The following is an 11,905-nucleotide window of genomic DNA, read 5'->3' on the forward strand; positions in this document are numbered from 1 at the left end:
TTTGCCATGGCTTCTTCGGTTTCCCAATAGTCACACATTTCTTTTCAAAGAGTTCTCTCAATCCACCTCGGTTTCACTTCCTGTCGCTGAGCTGCTGCCTTGGAAACCATGTCTTTCATACGGTTTTGACAAATGCTATAGAACTTTGCTTGAACCACGCCGGTTAGAGTGGGATCCCAGGTGTGTGTGTTTTCTACAAAAAAAGACTAGTGTTAGTGATAAAAAAACCAAGACAAAAAGCTATAAATACAGAATTCAAATTGAAAGGAGTAGAAGTTTACCGCGAATTCCAAGAAGTAACCTTCTCTTCTTGAATTCGGAACACAACTCCAACTGTAAAATGGACCATCAAACTTGTTTGTAAACACTTTTGTAATCTCTCGGGTAAGTGATGACTTGTCATGTCCAAACCTTCAAACAAAAACAAATCAGTAGTCAAATTCTAATCAAACACAAACAAATCGATCAATCCAAGTAAACCGGCGTAAATGATTGATCAAAAATAAATTCTAATCCAAATTCTAGTCACAAACAAACACAATCAAATTCTAATCCAAAATTCAAAATTCTAATCCAAATTCTTACCAAGTGGTTCCACGCTCTAATGAGGGAGAGAGGACAGTGGTATACTTCTCACGGCCTGGTTGGACAAGCATGTCATGTAAAGAAGCGAGTACATCAGCTGGGAGATTTGCTTCTCTTGCACCATCATCCTCCGAATTAGCTTCTTCCTCATGTGAGTTTTGCGCTTGAGAACTGTGAAGCGATGCAGAAGCTGCTCGAGGTTGACCAGGTTGAGAAGGGGGTGGTCGATGAGACTGTCGAGGTAGAGGAGACTCTCGTGGTAGATTCGAGACTTGAGGAGACTGTCTATGACGATTCGAGACTGACGGTTGAGGAGACTCTCGAAGTTGACTCGAGAATTCTGGTGGATTCGTCGCGGAGGCCAGAGGTTGAGGAAAAGGACGCCTGGTTGGATCTTCGCCGGAAGGGGATGTTCCGGGAAAGGTCCTCGAGTGCTGGAACAGATTGGTTGGAGGTGGATAGTCTCGGTAAGAAGGTGTAGGTCTCGCTGGAGCCTGGAGGTTTGGGACAGGAGTTCCCTGAGAATCAGTCTCTGGAACTCGATGGTTCGCCGGCGTGAAGGTATACTGGGGAGGAAGATTGTCGGGTCTGTGATTCGCCGTTTGTGAGGTTCCAGAGGTTCGATTAGAGGTGTTTCTTCTTCCTACGCCTCTTTTCTTTTGTCCAGCCATCAAGGGTTTACGGTTTCGTCGAGTGAGGGGAATTTAGATCTAGGGTTTGTGAGGTTTCGCCGTTTCGTCTCGAAGAAGAAGAAGAAGAAGAAGAAGAAGAAGAAGAAGAAGAGAGAAAAGATTAGGGTTTTCGTGTTTTGTCACGAAATTAATGGGTTTTCGATTTTTTGTCACGGCCCAAATTTTGTTAAGGCCCAAATTTATTAAAGCAGTCGCTAAATAGTAGCTCTTTAGTCGCAATCTTTTAGCGACTGTCAAACTGGTCTCTAAATTAGTCGCAAATTGGCGACTACACTACGACAATATGCATCAGTCTCCAATTAGCGTCTACTAGGCGACTGATTTATTTTAGTAGGCATTCAGTAGCTAAACAATCGCAAATCAGTCGCTAAATTTAGCGACTGTGTTTTTAGTCGCAAATTGCAGTAACCAATTACATGTTTTCTTGTAGTGGTCCTCTCATATCAGCAATCTGCTGAAAGCACTCAAACGTGGCTAACTAGAAAACGCATTTCAACAAGTTTAGTAACGCTAAATCTCTCATCTATTGTATAAAAATATGAACTTATTTTAAGCCTAATGAAATGGCCGGCCTATCTTTTTTACAGCTTAATGAGTTCTTTGCAAGGCTAATTCCATAAGAGTTTTGTTTTTCGTATACAAATGCAACTTCACATTGTCAGAAAGGACGAATTAATCTTAACAGCTTCGTAGCTACTCCTACTTTATATTTCTAGTCAGACCAACAAGCTGTAGATCTTTCAGCTACAACCAGCAAGTTCATAAAAGTCTAACGAAGCATTGAGGCGAGAGAAAATTGTACATCTGTTTTCTTTGCTAACGTATATGAAATTATCCCTTCCTCTCAAACAAAACAAATTTGGATTATTAAAGCTCTTATGATATAAACCTCCAACAACGATCATGCAATATGCAAAAATAAACATTTTTTTTTAGTTTCTACTGTAGATACTAAGTATTGTACGGAATTAGATTCTATTTAGTACTACAAATGGAAAACATTATATAAAAGATGGAACTGAAAATCAATAAAAGCAAAGAGGCACGTGTGGGTGGGTCAAAAGGAGTCGCTGAGAGACGTAAATAAGCAAATAGAAGCAGAGAAAGCACGTGAAACAAAGTTAAAACAGAGCAAGAAAGAAACATATTGTTGTTGTAACAGCTTGACACTCGAGTGAGTTGTGTATAAATAGATAGAAGAGTATTGAATTGAAAGTTATGTATTGATTGATGTGTGTGTGTAAGGAAGCTTATGGTTTGTTAGAGAAGAGTTAGGAGATCTCTTGAATAAATCTTCATTGTTAGGGTTTTGAGTTTGTTGTCTTGGATGGACAAGTGATAAGAGAGAAGAGTTCATATATAGCTTCAAACGTATCACAAGTAGTAACCATATCCACTTTTTCAGATTCAAATCAAGAAAGACAGAGAAACAGTGCAAGGTTCTCGAAATGCTAGCCTCCACTCACCCACGATTGTGGTGAGTAACTTTTCATATATGCTACACATATTTCGGCTTCTATGACGAAAATGAGAGGAGGAGATTTGGCATGATTATAATGAGCATGAGACCAAGTTGAATAGCTGAGTTTGGGTAATGTGTGATCTTTATGTATATGTGTGATTGAGGTTTACCTAACTGTCTTATGTATGCTTATCAATATAACATATTCACATCACTGATTATCGTTGGGATTTTCATTTATAATCTTGTTTTATACAAAGATCTTATTATATAAAGCTTAGTTCTCAAATTTAGTAACTCACCAGATCGTGACACGTCTTAGTTCTAACGATCAGAGATCAAAGTTAAAAACTCACCAGATCGTGACATGTGTCAGGTTTAACGATTAAATATCCAAGTTAGTAACTCATCAGATCGTGACACGTGTCAATTTTAATGATTAGAAATCACATATCAAAGTTAGTAACTCATCATATCGTGACAAATGTCAATTTTAACGATCATAAATCACCATTTTCAAGCTTGGTAAAACAATGCATAAAATAATTGTAAATATACTCCGCTATATAATCAAAGAGATGATGACATATTTTTTTACCAAACAAAATAATTTTGACTAGCTTTGATTTTTGTTTTGGTAAAATTTTCTTCTTTGTTTTTTATTAACCTTTTGTTTGACACATCATTGTTTTTGAACAAGTCTCGAAGGCAATTTGTTTGTTGTCTAATCGAAGCGACTATATAAAAAGATTCCTAAATATTACCACATGTTTTCGTCGTTGTTTCTTTTAATTTAGTTTCGTTTCCCAATTTCATAATGCATACTACGCAATCTTTAACTTTGAAGTGTTAACAAAGTTTCTTATGCATAATAACTAAGGTTTTTGGGATAAGCAAATTTCTCACGGTGTTATTATTATTTCTATTAATTTGCAGGACATGTAGCAAAAAAAAAAAAATACAAAAATGCAAGATAACAACAATGATTATATAACACTAGATCAACTAAACAGAAAGCGTTCTTATCGTCGAATGATAGTACGTCTTACAAGAAAGTGGGAAGCAATAAATTTTTTTAAAAACAATGAGCTCATTGGAATAAATTTTCTCATAAAATGGAAAAGGGATTAAGGAAAATATACAAAAAAATTATTAATTCTAAAAAATGTAAATAATTACTTCTATATAAATATAGACTGTCTCATATTATTCATCTAACAAAATAATTTATTCAAAAATATTGCTTTCAATTTTTTTCTATTGGTCAAACTTTTTTAATTGGAAGACAAATTTTTCTTATTTGCTTAAACCAAAAATTACTCATATTTTCTACTTTTTTTACTTTGGAATAGGTATGATTAATATGTTGACCCAAAAAACAATGGAAGATTAATATATGTATTTCTTTTTCTAATACTGTATTTTAAAATTTATTGCAATAGTTTTAGATTGTTTTATTTAATTTATATTTTCATCTTTGAATTATTTAAGATTCATATATTACCGTGCTTATAATTTTTTATTATTTCACTAATTATGTCAAATTAATTTCCTTCTAACTTCTCAACCTTGATTGGTTGGTCATAGACCTTTTTTTGTATAAACATAATTGTTACCATTCGTTCAATCTCAAAAGGAGATAAAGAGGAGAAGGTCATCAACCTAATGGTTGGATAAAATAGACTAATCAAACACAAGCCTACAAAAAACATAGATAGATTGGAAAACATAAATTGTTGTTGATAGATCCATAGGAGCTTGAAGATAGAGACTACATCATGGTGTGTCAAAGAAACTTCTATGAATATATTGAGAAATTTAACATTAGTTACTATCAAAAGATTTTGTGACGTTAGAAAAGGGTATTTAGTTTCATTGGTTGTTGGAACAAGCCACTTTGAGATAACTAAAAACGTGAACATGTTCTCTCCACACAGGAGGAAGGCAGAGCTGAGATTCTCTCTATGGTGGAGGAGGTTGGACGCAAGTTTATCTCCCCAAGGGGAAAAGGTGGGACAGGTTGGACGCAAGGTTATCTCCTCAAGGGAGGAATGCGGAGCGAAGGTTCTCTCCTTGGTGGATGAGGTTGGACGCAAGGTTCTCTCCATAAGGGAACAGAGCAGAACCGAGGTTCTCTTTATGGTTAGTCATACACTATTGTGATGTAATTTATTTTTTATTCAAAATATTTTTTAGCTAACAATTTTAGTGATTAAAGAAACTATGTAAAAGTGAAAGTAAAGAGACATATAATAGTTGGCTTAATTTGTTCATGTAGACATTTTTTAGGTGGTAGTAAATAATAGATTTGTAACATACAATCCCTGTTTCAAAACGCGGTCGCGGAGACCGCCTAAGCGCCGGTCGCGGAGACAAGGTGGCCGTAGAGGAAGACGCAAACCACTGGACTGGGTTTAAAACTTTGAAACAATGTCGAATTTTAATCTATTATACTTATATATAGATAAAAGCTCTAAAACTAGTCCCCGATTTAAATCCAATTTTTCGATTAATCGCTAGGCCCTCCCTCACCGCCCGACTAACGCCTAGCGATTTTTAAAACATGGCATACAATATACCTAGGTGTAAAAAATACATTTTTAGTGGTAACATTTATAAAAGATTTATATATGGATATAATCAGTATAGTAAAAAAAATGTATAAATAATGTACAACAAAATTTTAATATATTTTTATTAAATTTTATTTTATTTACAAAATTTTAAACCCGCACAACAGGCGGATCCTTATCAAGTAAAGTATAAAAATAACAAAAAAAAATCCTAGCACATGAACCTAACAATTTTCTGGTTATCGAAATCTTTACAGCTGGACCGTATTAAACCGGGGATTAAGTTGTGGTCTTAAAAGGCTAAAGAATTAAGTAGTCATTAAAGAGAGAAAAGGTCACCAATCCTCAGCCAGCAAAGTGGTGATGACTCAGCATGATATTGGAGTCCCACCACGGTTCGAAGAATGATATTGATACCCCGTTAAAAGAGACGGAGAATTATGTTCTCTCTCTCGCTTCCACTGACCCTCGTTGGAAGCATGATAGGCACATGGTTGAAGATGAACCCTCTTTGGGAGCATGATAGGCACATGGTTGGTTCCAACCCTGGCTTTGAACCTGACGCAATAGTCCAGGTTCCGGGGAAGTCTACCACAGAGAATCATGCCTCTTGGGTGGTGGACAAATTGAGGTAATCCAAATTACCTCTTTATTAAATTTTAATTACTGTTTAGTTTTCAAACTAGGACCATGATGTTATCTGCGAAACCTGATATTAAAAGAAGAAGATTAAAGACATTGCCATTGTTGGATGCGTTCCACTCACCAATGCTTTGTCGTAACTAGGCATGTCAATTAGGGCTAAAGCCCGCGGGCTGGCCCGGCCCAGCCCTGAAAAATATCGGGCTCGGGTTTAAAAATATATGTCCAGAAAAAATCGGGCCTTTCGGGCTCAGCCCGTTTGGGCTGTAGGGTTTTTCGGGCTTAGCCTGACCGGGCTCGGGCCAGCCCGAAAAGCCCTCTAACAAATATATTTTTACATTTTTGTTAATATTTTTGTTTGATTGCAATATTTGATTAACAATTTATTGTAAATGAAGTTTTAAACTCTAATCATAGTTTTCATATTTACTTAATAGCCATACTTAATACTTTAAGATTTTTATTAATGATATTTTATATGAATTATATATTAGTTTATTTGCTTAAAGTATTAAAATTTTATTTAGTTTTAAACCTTTTCTATTAAATTAAGTTGGTTGTAGTGAATATAGATGAGTTATTAAATTTTTGATTGATTTGTTTTATAGTGCACCTTCAAACACTGTTTTTTTAGGCTTATAAGTTTGAATTTTTGATCGGTAAGATAAGCCCGAAAAACCCTGTAGCCCTGTTAGGGCCGGGCTCGGGCTTTGAAATATAGGCTCGGAAATATTTTGGGCTGGGGCGGGCCGGACTCAAACATATGCAGGCTTTACGGGTTTCGGCCCTAGTCGTAACCAACTATTTATTTATCCCTCTTTTTCAGATAATGTTTTGAAAAACAGTCATGTTGATTATAATAATTTTACGGAACTGTAGAGACTAGAGAAAATTACAAATCGATTTAGACGCAAACATGATATCTTGTAAGTATGAACCATGCATATCATGCAGAAAACGAGAGGAGGAGAATAGGCATGATTATTCTGAGCATGAGACCAAGTACAGAGACAATATCAAAATAGAGATCATAGCGATGACGACAACTCAATTCTTAATCAAGCTTGTGCCAACCGCATCAAGGAACGTTGCGAACTCAAAAAATTAGGGGAGACGAAGGAAGTGTTGCAAATTCCATCTATCCTCTTCCTTTCCCCTTTTCGTCGACTCCTGTGTTCACCATCTTGATGTCATCTTGTCATTAACATATGTGACGGTCGATTTAGAAATGTTGAACAAAGAACCGGGACTAAACCCGGAATTAAGTTGTGTGTTTAAACCAGTTATATGTTAGAAAGGTTTTAAGTAGTAATTAATTAAATAAATTGTTACCAATTCCGGCCCAGTAAAGCGGTAGTGACTCAGCATGACTAGTGAGTCTCACCGGGGTTCGAAGAATCAATTGGTATCGTATTCGTAACAAGGTTTAAAACTTTAGTCTATCACTGAGAATCATGCTTTCGGTGGTAACCGAATTGAGGTAAAATAAATTACCTCTTTTTTTTTTTTAACTTGGCAAAGCTTCTAGACGAGACAGAGGGACTCGAAGATTTCAATGAGTTAAACTTGCCATTATTGATTGGAGGTGTGACTTTTGAGCGACTCAAGGTTGTTCATATGGAGGAGGGAGATTCGTGGTTCCCTGGTTCGGAGCAGCAGCTAAGAAGTAAACTGTAATGGCTTTATCACATAAGATGAACCGTTGCTGCTTCATTCCTTATACGAATCTCTTCTTCTTCTTCTTCTTCTTCTTGTTTTGCATCTCTCTGCTCGATAAAGCTGTTTGCATCAGGATTCCGAATCAGATCTCGGATACTGTCGTTGATTCTCCCGATCGTCCTTTGAAATCTGCGGTTTTCGCTCTTGGTAGCTTCTGGAGATCGGAGGCGGCTTTTGGTTGTATCAATGGCGTCGTACGAACAACCTCCGGTTACGCCGGCGGAACGAAAACGAATCCTGAGTATAGGAACTTGGGTGATCACGCCGAGTCCGTACAGGTTTGTTTCGTTTTCTCGATTTGAGGATTGATCCAATGTTTACTTCGTTATTCCCATTGCCGCCGGCTTTGAATTGAACTTTATCTTTATCATTGATCTTGTTGCCTCTTCCATCATATTATTCGGATTTGGTTTCGATATACTGAATCTGTGGTTTGAGAGCTGCTGATGTAGTGCCTATGTTGTTCGATTTGATTTGCTCTACTTAATCGTATTCGATTGGATTGAGAAATTTGTGCAGACGACGATTGGAAAATTGCTTGAGATCCGCAATGTTCTATCTTAATAGCCTGATTGGTAGATTCTGTAGCTGATTTAGCTTGTTTTGTAAAGTGTGATCGAAGTTAAACTAAATTGATCTGTTGCCTCTCTTCTTTTGTTGAATATGATTTAGCTTTTGTTTTGCTGAGCTTTGGTAATGTGTGATCTCAGCGTATATGTGATTGAGGTTAACCTAAATTGTCTATGTTCATCTGCTCTGTTTAAAAATAATCCTTGTGAGCTGGTTTTTAAGTTACTGATTCTCTAGATTTGTGTTGCTCTTGCTCTATAACTGTCTTCAGGTTGAATACGATCCGAGGATAATTGGCTATCGTCAGCTCTTAGATGTGTTTTGGTCTAGTCATGATTCCAGACAAGTTTTTGGACAAGGTCCTGATGTGGGTAATCAATACAGGTAAAAGAGGAAGTAAAGCTCCACAGACTAGCTGTTTGGTAAACTTGAGTTTGTTTGGCCTAAATAACTAAAACATTGGAATCTTTATGAACAGATCGTGTATTTTCACTAATTCTACAGAAGAATTGCGACTGGCTTCTACTAGCAAAGAAAGGGAGCAACTTAAATCTAGAAGCAGTATCGTCACTACTCAAATTCAACAGCTAGGAACGTTTTATCGAGCAGAGCCTGATCACCAGGTTCAACTTTATGTCTCTCTACTTCTTGTTGTTAGCTGTTAATCCAGTTGTTATAGGATTAACGATTGTGAAAATCCACATGTTCACTTGAATTTTGTATTTTTTTGCAGAAGTTCGAGCTTAAACAACATCCATTTCTTATCCAGCTAATAGGAAACATGGCGGAAGAAGAGCTGGAGAGATCAGCTCTAGCCACAAAATTAAACGGTTATGCAGCCGAGCTCTGCCCGCCTAGAATCCAAAAACAGATAGACTCTAGAGTTAATGAGATCATTAGAAAAGGTTGGCCCGTGTTGAGAGACATCTAATATATATAAGCCTTGAGAGAGATCTTCGTGTTCTTGGATACGATTGATAATCACAGATGTAAGTTTTGGTTCATTCTTTTGGCCAGGAAATTGGTCGTATAGTTATCAGTTATCGCAACAATGTGTATTTCCTAGTCCTACTCTTGCACCTTGACCTTGTCCTTTGAGTGGTGATTGATTGTTCAGTGTTTTTTTTCTTGTTTCTTTCTGATCTCTCATCTTTCACAGTATGCTTTTCGTTTTCTTGTAAGCACCCATTCATTTATGGGTGATAACGAAGTTCATTTATGGATTAATCTTAGACTTTCATTGTATCATTATGGTATTGAAATCTTGATGATCAGCTTATGTGTTAATCAATCAATATCTCGTCGTAACCGGATTAGACCGGATATTTTATTTTATGTTCAAAAGATTAAATATCGTTTATGTAGTCAAAATATCACCGATTCCTACTCATCAAAATGGCTCAACACAGGATGACACTTGTGTGAGTTTAACGAGGGTTCGAGGAATTCGTACAACCTTGATCCTTCGTTGCGGCTTAACTCACCCGAATTGAGGTAATATAAATTACTTCTTTTTAAAATTTGTTTTTAAGATTTCCATATGGTGATCAACAAATTTGATTTGGTAAAATTAATTCCTTTCTCCTAAATTATTATGGAACTAGGAAAAGTCTCACGCAACTTTAAATAAATATAATAAATTATAAATTATATAATACTATGTAACTAAATATATATATTAAACTGATTGAATTCATTTTTTACATAGACTTTTGTTTAAATACATATGAATTCATGTGGTGTGTAAACATTAGTTATTTTAAAAAATAAATAAATAAGGCTTCAATTACTATAATAATTTTATTTTTAATTTGGATAATATAAAAATATAAAGCAAATACACTCTAAATTTGCTACCATTTGATGTATTACGTTTATGTCACATACTCACATGGTCTTTCCCTCATATGTTTTCTGTTTTTGTCTCCATGAAACATGGCAAATCAATTATACTAGGTAACAACATGCACTATATGTAAATTGACTCAAATAAAATTATTACAAGTAAAATTATTATTTGAAATTTAAGGTGTAATAATAATAATTTTACACATAATTTTTATTTTATTTAAATTTACATTTAATTATTTAGTGTAAAAATATATTTCACCTGTGAAATGTGGAAAATAATGTTAATTATTGTCATAATGTTATTTATTTTTAACATTATTGTAATAATTAATTTTTAATATATACTCCATTTGTTTCATAAAGAATGTCATTTTAGAATTTTATTTTTGTTTCACAAAGAGTGTCATTTTACATTTCCAATGCACTATTTTATATTTTCAATGCATCTTTTTCACTAGATTTTCTAGTTTTATCCTTAATATATGACTAAATTAACCCATTAAATATTTATTAAATAAGGGCATATATGTATATTTTAATATTTTCTTAATTTTTTTGAAATGTGTAAAAATTACACTTATTGTGAAATAGAGGGAGTAATTGAATAGTCATCAAATATTTTAAAATCAGAGAATAAGTTTTGTATTTCAAAAAATTAAATTGATTAATACTTTTTTAATAGTTTATGAAATGTATTTTACTTTAAATAATTAAATATGTTATGAAAATGATAATTAAATTATTAACTACATTTTCTTTTTTTTAATAGTTGGTGAAGTCTTTCATTTTGAAAAACTAATAGAAAAAAACATTACCTTATATATTCTAATGACACATTTATGTAAATAATAATGAAATAAATATTTCCTTATCTATACTATTAAAAGGGAAGCATTTTTAACAAAAAGACATAGGGTTAGAGATTATTACAATGAAATGCCACTCAAACTGAAATAAGGAAACTGTGGAGCCAAATAGATATGAGCCAAAAAGAATCGGAACCAACAAACATTAATTGATATTTTAGTATAGTAGTCAAACAAATATTAATTGATTTTAACACATTAAAAACGAAACTAAACAAATATGGTAACACGATATTTTGGTGTAGATGCCACTAAATCTAAACAAATCTACCCACATGATTGGAAATAAATGTGTATCCAAACATATACAAAATAGTAAGTTTCCTAATAATGCAGCATAAAAAAATCATACTCCCTCCATTCTAATTTAGTTGTCGTTCTAGGATTTAATTTTTGTTTCATATTAGTTGTCGTTTTAGTTTTTCAATGCAGATGTTTGATGAATATTTCAATCTTATCCCTGCTGTTTTAAAGTTTCAACCAACGAAAAAAATATAAAATATATTAATGAAGGGTAAAACATAAAATTTAATAGTTTCCTTAATTTATGTGCAAAAACCTTAAACGATAGTTAAACTAGAACAGAGGGAGCATCAGTTTGAATAATTAAGGTAATCGACATTTTAATTACTCAACATTTTAGGAAGTTGTTTAATGTTGCTTACATAACAATGAAAGTTTAAATTCGAAATTATATACAAGTACACTTATTTGATTTGTTTTTATACTGTGAGATAATTACGGAAATAAAAAAATCAGTTTAATACAATTAACTAAAAACAAAACTAATTAATATGAAAATTATAAATATTATAAATAATTAAAATGAATTTCAAATTCAGATCCCATATACTTTTATTTTTTTGGACAAAATTTAGATCCCGTATACTAGGCCTAGACATTCGGGTACCCGTTCGGGTTCGGATCGGATTCGGATCGGTTTCG

General features: G+C 34.1%; 1 protein-coding gene across 1 annotated transcript; it reads left to right on the forward strand.

Moving 5' to 3' along the window:
• LOC104747637 (peptide methionine sulfoxide reductase A5) lies at positions 7,525-9,491 on the forward strand. Its single transcript, XM_010469305.1, has 4 exons — positions 7,525-7,951; positions 8,515-8,627; positions 8,722-8,866; positions 8,977-9,491. The coding sequence occupies exons 1-4, from the start codon at positions 7,631-7,633 to the stop codon at positions 9,172-9,174; spliced, it is 777 nt and encodes a 258-aa protein (XP_010467607.1). The 5' UTR covers positions 7,525-7,630; the 3' UTR covers positions 9,175-9,491.

Source organism: Camelina sativa, chromosome 15 (genome assembly GCF_000633955.1).
Source record: "Camelina sativa cultivar DH55 chromosome 15, Cs, whole genome shotgun sequence".
Classification (NCBI taxonomy): Eukaryota; Viridiplantae; Streptophyta; class Magnoliopsida; order Brassicales; family Brassicaceae; genus Camelina; species Camelina sativa.